A 12,573-nucleotide genomic window follows, 5' to 3' on the forward strand; every position below is an offset into this window, starting at 1 on the left:
ATTATGAAGTTGGTCTTACAGCCCCAGTAAAGCGTCTGAGGTGTGTATTATGAAGTTGGTCTTACAGCCCCAGTAAAGCGTCTGAGGTGTGTATTATGGGCCTGCAGTGTGGATACATTCAAATTAGACAGTCACATATAGAGAATGATGTGAGAGTTATTACTATTATTCATTGAATGAATAAAGTTTCTATGTATGCATGCTGATAATTTTTGGAGAACAATTAGTCCTCAGTAATCATAATGAAGAAGATGGGCCAATGTTCTTTTAAGATATCACTTCCAGCCATAAAAGCTAACGGTACCCCATGAATTACCGGCTATAGGTTTCCTTCCTTTTGGCATTCGGTAGAGAACACCTATTAGTCAAATGAATCGGTTTAAACATTCATTTATCCCCTCAGCTGTAAAGTTTGTAAATTTAAGGTAAATATCTGTTATGAAAATTGCCTATTTGTACTGTGTGTTTGAGTCGTCTTATCTGATGTGGGAAATAAATAAAGATGAACTGAACTATAATAATAAATTCCTTAAATAGGATGATTTCTTGTCAACGTGACATAAACATTGCTTCCTTGTGATCAATACTTAATCTTTCTGTGTATTCGACGTAAGAGAAAGTTCTAGAAGAGGCATCTTGGATTTCCTAACATTTTGAAGTACATAAATAAATAGAAATTTCTTTCTTTTACTGTTTTTTCAATGAAATGTATAAAAAAGTACAATATTAAAATAGAAACTGTGAATAATCCAGAGATTCAGGTTATACAGCCATATTAATGTAATATCTAATCAGAGACGTGATGCTGGTTTTAACTTTTTAAACACTTTTTCATTCATTCACTTTTATTCGTTGCTATTGATTTTAAATTTTTACAGAAGAGATGTTATATCAGATATTACATTCTAAATAAATATCTGTAATAGAGCCCTTTTTTTCTCTTTCTCTTATATATGGAAATGGCGAGTTCTTGCAGGGCCTATTTTGGACATCTCTGCTTTATTGCTAGCTGTGACCATACTGCCACTTTGATCCAACACTCCTAAAGTAAAATGAAGTGTGCCACACAGACAGGTGGTCTATACGAGCTTTATTATATGATGACGTAACAATGAGTTGACTGAGGAAGTCCACTAGATGGCAGCATCGATGTCCAAATGTAGAGAAAAAAAACAAGCTCTTGATAGTAGTTTGCTGTCACATAATTTTGAACATTTCTTAACTCCAGATTCCTTTGTTTTACAAACAGCATTTCATTGTGCTGAGTTAATACCACACAATCAATAAAAATTAATAATTTGTCAATATTGTCATTGAATGACGATGACACCATGACACCAATACCATTTTCAATTACTTATTATGTTATTTTTATTGAATTCATTATTAAAAGAGTTTAGATTCAAACAAAAAATGAAAACTTAAATGGTAATCTAAACACAATCTATATTTACACTACTATAGTAATTAAACACATTCCGACCTGGGCTAAACTTTCAGGATATCAGGATGGGATTTAAAAGAGAAGTAAACAAAAAAATTACACTTTTACATTATTTTCCATAAAAAAACCACAAATGAGTGTAACAGAGACTATCAGTGGATTTCTGATGCGTTCGCTTTAATTAAATGAAATGCTTTATATTTAAATGAAATGATGTATGTGCATGTGTGTGTGCCTCTGAGTGTGGGTTGGGAAACCACTAAAGGCAGTCTTCATGCAGGTTCTTTAATTGTGTTCACATATATAAGGGCTGATTCAGTAGTTTTGCATGTTTTTAGCCCAGAGCAGCATTACATGTAGATATTTTCCCTTCGAGGCTCTTTTGTGGAAACCAAGAAGCATACAACATTGAAAGGTCACTTTTGGTAACAGAAAAGTCTTGCTTGTGCATAAGTGCTGTTTTGTGGATGGAAGGGGAACCTTATTATCCCATGTAGGGGTATTTCCATTCCCTGAGTGGAACGTGGGTCTCCTTTACAACCTGCGGCGAGGTCCATCTGAGGATATAGTGTGGGCCACCGGGTTTGTCGTTGGTACCTGAATGGATGGAAAAATAGCAAGTTCATGCAAAATAGGTAGACATTGTAGCTAAGAAAAAACAGGAGGAGGCAGGGATTAGTATTTATGCAAGACATTTGCTTTCTTTATCGAATTGTAGAATTATTATTTAACTTCATTTAAAATAACATAAAAAGGGACTTTCCACTAGATCCTTCCCCTTTTAAGTGTAATACATGCAAAACTGTTTTCAACTATATTGTCCACCCAGACTTAATACATTGATACGTGGTTTCAAACATATACCTGATGCTCTGGCGCCTCCAAATGGCTGCTGAGCCACAACTGAACCAGTGGATTTGTCGTTAACGTAGAAATTTCCTGCTGCGTGTCTCAAAACCTTCAATGTTTCGTCCACAACATCCCTGAAACAAGTATATATCCAGACGTCGGCAGTAAGTTTACTAATTCCCACAAATATGAAAAGTTGCCAGGGCGACGTCCCGTTATACAAAAAGTTATTAACGTCAGCTATTTTCAGGAACACGAATCGAATGAATGCGATACTCACCAATCTTGAGAAAAGACAGATCCTGTTAAAGCATACGGAGACGTGCTATCGATCAACTGCAGCACTTCCTTGTAGTCGTTCTCAGGATAGACGTAGACAGCCAAAATTGGTCCAAAGATCTCCTGAAAAGGATAAGATTTCTAGATTCAGTGAAAACGTCAATAACAAACCACATAATATAGCAAAATAATGGCTGAAATAACGCACAAAACAAACTCAACCAGTCGAACTTGATAGAAATTTGCACACTAATGTCCCTGTGAGCATATGTGAGCATAAATCACATCACATCAAAGCAGATTTACGTTTTATGATACCTACAAAAAAAACCAGGGCAAAACCCACAACCATAAAATGAAAATAAAATGGTTAAAGAGCACCTATAAATACATTTTCCATTAAAGGAAAACCAAACCTGTTCCACTATGACAATGCCCCTGTACACAGAGTCAGCTCCATGAAGATATGCTTTATATGGGTTGGACTGGAAGATCTTGAATGGCCTGCTATAGAGCTGAACTTAACTCTATTAAGCACCTTTTGAATGCTCACTGCACCACAAGTCTCTTCACTCCACATCAGTACCGGACTTTTCTCAAAAATCTAAAAATCGAATCTTCTAGAAAATCTTTCCAGAGGAGTGGAGGTTATCAAAACAGCATATGGGGACTGAATAGGGGAACGGGATGTTCGAAAAGCACATTAAAACCTTATGGTCAGATGTCCACATGACCTTTTGATGAGCTTTTGTACAGACAGTGCATATTTAATATGGAATAAATAACCTATTTAATACAATTGCAACAGCTTATAATCCATTTAAAAAATGCAAAGTTATGACATTACATTAAAAACAACTAACATAAACATAATAGCTATAGTAGGATACAAACGTTTTCCCTAACTGACTAGATTTACAAAATTTCAAATCAAGTTCAATGATATCTAGTCTAGACGTTTGGTTGAAGCTCTGCAGATTTGAGAAAGAAGAACGAATGAGCTGAGCTTCTGATTCTGTGAAGTTAAGCATGTAATGCAGCTCAGTGGGAGAGATTGGCTTATGCAAACAAACCAAAGTCCATGCACACACAACCCTGCTTGTGTGTGCACTGCAAACCTCTAAAAGTCAGATTTTTAAACAAGGATACTTCCATCAAATAAAAATCCGAAATTAAACACCATTAATTTTATGCACCTTATGAGAATAATCATGCGATAAATACCTCATTCATTATTTTATCCCGAGGGTCTTTGGTTTCGATAATCGTGGGTTCCACAAAGTACCCCTTTTTATTGTCACATTCTCCTCCAGCAATCACAGTAAGATTGGGAGATGACTTTGCATGTTCGAGCCAGCCTTTGATCCGGGCAAAAGACTTGCAAAAGAAGATAAAGAATTTGGAAAGTAAGTTGTAGGAACATAAATAGATAAATAATCGCATTGACAGTAGCAATAATTTCATTCTTACCTTGTCATCAATAACTGCTGAGAAAAATGTGCCAAAATCCTCAACTGGCTGTGAAGTTAAACAAAAGTTCATTTAGAATCTGTATAATCGACACATTATATCATGTAGTTCTAATGTTTATATACACTGTATAACTTTTGTACAGTTGTACATAAAATGTACATATTTCATATTGTAAAAATTTATACATCCCACATTCTCTACACATATTGTGCCTTAAAAATGCCTTGTATTAATGTATACATATATACAGTGAGGAAAATAAGTATTTGAACACCCTGCTATTTTGCAAGTTCTCCCACTTAGAAATCATCGAGGGGTCTGAAATTGTCATCGTAGGTGCATGTCCACTGTGAGAGACATAATCTAAAAAAAAAAATCCAGAAATCACAATATATGATTTTTAAACTATTTATTTGTATGATACAGTTGCAAATAAGTATTTGAACACCTGTCTATCAGCTAGAATTCTGACCCTCAAAGACCTGTTAGTTTGCCTTTAAAATGTCTACCTCCACTACATTTATTATCCTAAATTAGATGCACCTGTTTGAGGTCGTTAGCTGCATAAAGACACCTGTCCACCCCATACAATCAGTAAGAATCCAACTACTAACATGGCCAAGACCAAAGAGCTGTCCAAAGACACTGGAGACAAAATTGTACACCTCCACAAGGCTGGAAAGGGCTACGGGGAAATTGCCAAGCAGCTTGGTGAAAAAAGGTCCACTGTTGGAGCAATCATTAGAAAATGGAAGAAGCTAAACATGACTGTCAATCTCCCTCGGACTGGGGCTCCATGCAAGATCTCACCTCATGGGGTCTCAATGATCCTAAGGAAGGTGAGAAATTAGCCCAGAACTACACGGGAGGAGCTGGTCAATGACCTGAAAAGAGCTGGGAACACCGTTTCCAAGGTTACTGTTGGTTATACACTAAGACGTCATGGTTTGAAATCATGCATGGCACGGAAGGTTCCCCTGCTTAAACCAGCACATGTCCAGGCACATCTTAAGTTTGCCAATGACCATTTGGATGATCCAGAGGAGTCATGGGAGAAAGTCATGTGGTCAGATGAGACCAAAATAGAACTTTTGGGTCATAATTTCACTAAACGTGTTTGGAGGAAGAAGATTGGTGAGTACCATCCCAAGAACACCATCCCTACTGTGAAGCATGGGGGTGGTAGCATCATGCTTTGGGGGTGTTTTTCTGCACATGGGACAGGGCGACTGCACTGTATTAAGAAGAGGATGACCGGGGCCATGTATTGCGAGATTTTGGCGAACAACCTCCTTCCCTCATTTAGAGCATTGAAGATGGGTCGAGGCTGGGTCTTCAAACATGACAATGACCCGAAGCACACAGCCAAGATAACCAAGGAGTCGCTCTGTAAGAAGCATATCAAGGTTCTGGTGTGGCCTAGCCAGTCTCCAGACCTAAACCCAATAGAGAATCTTTGGAGGGAGCTCAAACTCTGTGTTTCTCAGCGACAGGCAAGAAACCTGACTGATCTAGAGAAGATCTGTGTGGAGGAGTGGGCCAAAATCCCTCCTGCAGTGTGTGCAAACCTGGTGAAAAACTACAGGAAACATTTGACCTCTGTAATTGCAAACAAAGGCTACTGTACCAAATATTAACATTGACTTTCTCAGGTGTTCAAATACTTATTTGCAGCTGTATCATACAAATAAATAGTTTAATAATCATACATTGTGTTTTCTGGATTTTTTTTTTTAGATTATGTCTCTCACAGTGGACATGCACCTACGATGACAATTTCAGACCCCTCTATGATTTCTAAGGGGGAGAAATTGCAAAATAGCAATAGCAGGGTGTTCAAATACTTATTTATACTTATTTTCCTCACTGTATATTAGTATTACTAGATTTGTATATACTGTATGTATGTGTGTATATATATATATATATATATATATATATATATATATATATATATATATATATATATATATATATATATATATATATATATATATGGATACACAGACAGACAGACAGACAGACAGACAGACAGACAGACAGACAGACAGACAGACAGACAGACAGACAGACAGACAGACAGACAGACAGACATCTGCCCTTTCATCCATCCATACGCCAGAGAACAGAAGCGATTCTACTCACGTCTCCCACTTTGATCTGTTTGTGCACAGCCAGGAGCCCTTCTTTAATCTGAGGCCAGAGTGAGTCTGGGACATACATCCTGGAACAAGCGGAGCATTTCTGCCCTCCATACTCAAACACTGAGCGAATGGTGCCGGTCACCACGCTATCGATATCTGCAGTCTTGTGCACGAAATGGAAATTCTTGCCACCACATTCTGAATTAAACAAAGCAAAAAGGTTAAGCATAAAATGTAACTGCATAGACAGAGTATCTCTGCATAGTGTTAACTCACTATAGGAAGAACTCAAATTGTATGCAGTGTCCTATTTTGCAATGTGTGTTTGGTCAGAAGGATTAAATAAAAAAAAAATGTATAACAAGATTGCTGGCTGTAATTAAAAAATTTATATCAAAGTGCTTGTTCAAATACAGACACTGATTAATCCATGGTTAATAACAAAACTATGTTAATGTGATAATTGCCCAGAAAATGTTTAATTACCAATATGTTTTTATTTTTTTTTATTTATCATTTACTGATGGAGTTGCCAGTGTCAGCATTCTGTTATTTTCCCATGGGGAATTCTTCAGAACAAAGGTTTTTTTTTCTGGTTTATCTATAACATCAGAAGCCGAGGTTCAAAAACCGGGTGAATGAACGACTGTGTGTAGTAATAACATGCTTACACAACCTTCCACTTAACTCCAATGTAACCAATTAGCCAAGACATTACTGGTGTCCAACATTTGGTCACAAGTGTAAAAGTTTCTCAAAATCTTGCCTAAATGTACATGTATAAATGAATGTAGTCTGATTAAATTTGGTGACTTATATTATCTTTTACATAATAACATTATCTGTCCAGGAAAAAACCCACTGTAGGGGCAGGATGTAGGGCACAAAGATGCACCAAACTGCAAACTACCAAGAAATTAAAGGTGATTCCAACTTTTTTATATCAATCGAAAAACTTAGACAGTAAACATCTGACAAACAAACACACGCCTTTTTGGTTAATTACAGTGGATATAAAAAGTAATCCTATGAAAGTGCAGATGAAATTGTTTTGATACCCTGCAATTTCACGAGGGTGTGTAGACTTTTTATATCCACTAGCGGAAATGTTACATTTGTACCTGGACTACTCCCCTTTAAGTGGGAATCGCATAGCATATATATTACCAGCTGTTCATTGCAGGTGAAATTAAACAAATTCAAGAATAACCAGGGAATCATCCGAATGAGTGTGTGTTCAAATAGAGTTATAAAGTCACTGACCTCCGGCAACACGAGGGAAATTTCTGTAGCTGTCCAGATTCTGTGCCACTTGTTTCCACAAGTGCTTAAATGTTCTGAAGAAAAAAAGGTAAACACAGAGCCAAAGTATTTAAAACTTATATTATATGAGATGGATGGATGGATGGATGGATGGATGGATGGATGGATGGATGGATGGATGGATGGATGGATGGATGGATGGATGGATGGATGGATGGATGGATGGATGGATGGATGGATGGATGGATGGATGGATGGATGGATGGATGGATGGATGGATGGATGGATGGATGGATGGATGGATGGATGGATGGATGGATGGATGGATAGATAGATAGATAGATAGATAGATAGATAGATAGATAGATAGATAGATAGATAGATAGATAGATAGATAGATAGATAGATAGATAGATAGATAGATAGATAGATAGATAGATATGTGTGGAGAAAAAGTAAAGTCATACGGGACGCTGCCGGTGAAGTTGATTCCAGCCAAGTGTTCAGAAGAAGTCACAGTGTCACCGAAAACCGGGCCGTCAGCTGGAACAAACTGGATGATGTTGGGGGGCAATCCGGATTCACGCAGAACATTATAAACTGCGTAGCTGGCAGACACAGCAGTGTCACTGGGTTTCCACAGTACCACGTTACCCTGAACCGAACACACAACGGCTTCGAATTAATTACAGTGAACAATAAAATCGAGCATTGACTCATGGAGTCAACAAGAGGAAGCTAATTTCCTGCTTAATCTTTAAATGAGCTCACCATCATCGCTGGCGTGCCAGCCAGGTTTCCACCAATGGCAGTGAAATTGAAAGGAGCCACAGCAGCTACAAAGCCCTACGACATAAATAAAGCACAAAGATCAAACAGAATGTATCGCGTCAACGTTGGACTTCTGGGTTTGTTTGTAAATAGCCTGAATATCAAGTTTGGTGCTTTTGAAAGAGGAGCCTACCTCAAGCCCACGGTACAGCGTGGTGTTGGTGCTGCCTTCACTGTCCAGGGGCTGCTCCTGCGGCAACTCTACTGCGTGCTTGGCGTTGAATCGAAAGAAGTCGATAAGCTCGGCTGCAGCATCGATCTCGGCTTGCACGACAGTCTTCCCCTAAAACACCAGAGGAGAGTGTCACACTTCTACTACTGAAGTCATGAGCTGCTTATTAACAGTGAGTGATGGAGCACTACCTGGCCAATCATGGTCTTGGCCAGAATCTCTGCTCTCTTTGGTCCACTGATTATATCAGCAGCCTTGAAGAAGATATGGGCTCTGTCTGCTACAGGTTTAAGGTCCCATTCTTTCCTTGCTGCCAAAGAGGCCACTATGGCTTTGTTCAGGAGCTCCTGTGGTGAAAGTAAATTGAAAGCAGGACAAAAATGTATGTAGTGCGATTGAATTGCTGTAATAAGATTGCAAAGTTCTTAACATGGTAACTAAATCTAAACATTCCTAATATTTTTTATAAGCCATCAGTGCTGGAGTCAAAGTGCAGAATCCATCCACTCAATCAGTCCATCCGTCCAAATCATACGTGTGCAAATACCCAAATCGGTCCTTGAATGTATGTTGGGCGGATGTTTATCTAGATAGATATTCACTTAGATGGATCGACAGATACGTTTTTAGTGACACATGAATGTATAACACATTTAATATTCTTTGAAGTCCAGGTCCCGTGGCGTGAATTAATTTCCTTACCTTATCAGCATAACAGAACTTGGCCACTTTATGTGCATGATTAAAGGGCTGTAAATAAGAGAGAGAGAATAATGCATTATCAGTAGCGTGATAACAATATATATGTTCTTTGTCTACTTTAGTACTGACTTAATTATGCACAGCCAAATGGCCAAAGTTAAATTACATTTTGCCCGGCTGTACTTTAATGAACAGTGTAGGCATAGAAGTTTGTGGAGTTTGTTAAAAAAAAATAAACTCACAGATAATTGATATCTGATATCTTTAGTCCATATCTTTTCGTCCCCGATCACACATGGAATCTCCTCAGTCTTCCCTTTTTGCTCCTGTAATTCCTGTTAAAACGGTGCAAAGACTTCGCTTTAAAATACACGACTAGGCATTACATATTAATTCGATTGTTCTTGTGTGCGCAGTATTCACCTTCGTTAGATCTTCTCGCTCTTTACTTCCTGCTTTGAATGCCAAGATGGGTTCATTTTTAACCTCCACAGCTACAGAACGGACGGTTTTCAACCTGTGGAGCATAGTGTTGATTTTGTGTCACATTCCCTGACTTCTATTAAAAAAAAAAAATGCAGCATGATTTTTGGACATTTTTTTTGTCAATATTCTCTTTTTAAAAGGATTGATGTTATCAATCACAATGACACTGACCAAATTTGGGCATCTGTGAGCTCATATACAGTGAATATTAATAAAGACAACATACCCCTATTAAATGGGTAAGTAATAATCATACAGCTGTCATTAATTCAATTATTAAATCAAATAGAGATCGAATAAAATTCTGCCTGAAAAGAAATACGTTTATGCCAATTCAACCACACATCCAAGTAGTCAAATCGAAAATTCCTTGAAACAAGAACCTTTCGATTTGACTACTTAGATGTGTGGCAAGAACCTGAACTTGCATTTAGAAATGCTATCAAAATGCTTTTTTAATGGATTTTGATAGCATTTCTGAGTGCAAGTTCAGGTTCTATCCAATCAGATTTCAGCCGTCACATCACGTATTGCTGGCAGAAAATTGCTAGCTTCAAATCTGTGTTGCTTGAAGGCTGTTGTTTTAATCAGATGTGGTCACTCCAAAGCCCTCTAGCAGGCATCCAGCCACGTCAGCATTTTCACGTCATTTGATAAAATGATCAGAAAACGCACTAGTCTGACTCGCAAACCGCATCTATAGCAAACTGCACTATATATATACTCATATATACTTATTTAAAAGCTACTTTTTTTTATATTTCACAATGGCTGACATTGATTTAGTCAGTTACAAGACGTTTTGAGAGAAGCTGGACATCGTGAGGAACAGTCAGCCACAACATTTACATTTATATTTGTGGCATTAAGCAGACGCCCTTTTCCAAAACGACATACAAAACTGCTTTGAGTCTTTAGCAATGAATGAATTTACACTGGTACACTAGATTATAACTTAAGAAAATCAGCCTACAACTCTTCAGGTTTTTTTTTTTGTTTTTTTTAAAAACAAAGCAGACTTGGAAAGTGTTAGTTTGATTGTTTCAGGAAGAAGTGGGTCTTCAAACGTCGCTTGAAGATAACCAGGGGCTGTTTGGAGATCTAGGTGAAGTTCATTCCACCACCTCGGTGCCAGAACAGAGAAGAGCCTCATTCTGAGAAAATGTACAATTTGCACAAAAACACACAATTTGCCTTCTTTCCAATGCCCACAAAAATGCACGAAAACCCAGCGCTACCAATATTGGGCGCTTGAGCGAGGCCTTTGACCGTGTCTTTGGTAAAGGCTCTGGGTTACTAATCAGAAGTATGAGGGTTTAAACTCCAGCAAGGTCATGCTGAAACTGTTGGGTCCTTGATATTCCAGCAATGTTAGGAAGCTGTGGTCAGAGCGCAGGGTCAGTCATGACACAGTGCCCCTTGAGCACAGAGGGTTAATGGCCTTGCTCAAGGGTTAGCACTTAAGCCCCTGCACCGCCAAGCTGCCACTGTTGGGCCCTTGAGTAAGGCCCTTAACACTTTTGGCTCCAGGGGCCATGTATAATGGCTTACCTTCTACTGCGCTCTCACCGCAGCTTCAGATATAGTGCAGCTGAAAGCTTTTCCAGTTTCATTTTTTCGCTATTATTGCACGTGTAAACGGCAATTTTGTTTCTCGTCACTTCAATGACCTCACAGATCCGATCTTGTGACGTAACAACATCAGTCATATAGCAAAAAATAAGTTCGACTTATCTGTTTCAAAAATCGGTTTAAACCGTACAATGCGTGTAATATCTGCCCTTTGCACGTGTTGTCTATAAAAAGTGAAAGTAAATATCCATGTGAAAATGACATACATACCCCCTCCAGGAGCAACGGAGCGCTGACTTAAGGCGCAACATCTCTCAAAAATGAAACAGAAATTAATAAACAACTCGGTAAAAATGTACGTCGAAGAAATGAAGGATTAAGAATATTTTTCTATACACAATAAATAAGCAACACTAAACACAACCAACAAGCTTCGCGTTACTGGATAGAATAACTGCAAAAGCCAGGGCTAGCGCATTTACACAGTCCTAGGGAAGGAAGAGGGGCGCTTTAAAAACAAAAACTAAATATTTTCCTGTATTCTCTAAATATGTAGATTCTGTAGTAAATACAAAGCATAGATTTTACAAATGTTTTATGATACATTAGTTTTCAGTTGAATCTTGATCTGAGCTTTAAAAATATTTATTACTAAAATATCGGTAGCCCCTTGTGTATGGTAAATGGAACGCGCCAGAGGTGTGACCTAAACCAGCCAATCAGCTTACGAGGCGTTTTTCTTATCCAATCACAGGGCAGCATTTTTTTTTACATGAACGTTCTATTTAGAAAACAGTCACAGCTGTAAAAACGGATTTTGGTCACTTCTTTAGCAGTCATATTTCTGTTATATTAATATATAATATATTATGTTATATTAAACGCCTATTAACGATGTAAATGATCTTTATAATGTAACTATTTAAATATAAAAAACTTTATATTTCTTTTACGGAATACACGGGGAAGGGCCGTGTCACGTGACCTCACAATTCACTTCATAACATGATAAAAAAAATAACCTGCAACAAGCCAACCCAATTCAGAAATAAATCTTTTATTGTCCTTTATCTTTTTCCTTTTTTATTTGTATTATTATTATTATTATTATTATTATTATTATTATTATTATTATTATTATATTTTAAACCCCAGCACCAACATCATCATTCATTATTTGGAAACATCTGTACATCCCTCACACCAGATTACAAATTCTTACAAATAAAAAAAAAAGAATAATAATAAAAAAATAACAAGAAAAGATTATTTTCAAATATATATGTGTGTAATTCTGGATATTACACCAAAAAAAAAAAGATGCAGAAAAAAATGACATTTCTATCCATGAGAATTTA

The 12,573-nt window shown here is 37.5% G+C and overlaps 1 protein-coding gene across 1 annotated transcript; it reads right to left on the reverse strand.

The window, feature by feature from the left end:
* Positions 1 to 1,233: 1,233 nt before the first annotated feature.
* On the reverse strand, positions 1,234 to 11,840 carry aldh4a1 (aldehyde dehydrogenase 4 family, member A1). Its single transcript, XM_083535308.1, has 15 exons — positions 11,486 to 11,840; positions 9,581 to 9,674; positions 9,400 to 9,492; positions 9,158 to 9,205; positions 8,647 to 8,802; positions 8,417 to 8,566; positions 8,224 to 8,298; positions 7,920 to 8,107; positions 7,453 to 7,526; positions 6,191 to 6,387; positions 4,043 to 4,090; positions 3,797 to 3,949; positions 2,574 to 2,695; positions 2,309 to 2,427; positions 1,234 to 2,041 (listed from the first exon to the last, which is right to left on the reverse strand). Exons 1-15 carry the CDS (start codon positions 11,524 to 11,526, stop codon positions 1,929 to 1,931), a joined length of 1,671 nt encoding a protein of 556 aa, XP_083391434.1. The 5' UTR covers positions 11,527 to 11,840; the 3' UTR covers positions 1,234 to 1,928.
* Between the last annotated feature and the right edge of the window lie 733 nt (positions 11,841 to 12,573).

The sequence above is a fragment of the Silurus aristotelis genome (genome assembly GCF_946808225.1).
Source record: "Silurus aristotelis genome assembly, chromosome: 29".
Lineage (NCBI taxonomy): Eukaryota > Metazoa > Chordata > Actinopteri > Siluriformes > Siluridae > Silurus > Silurus aristotelis.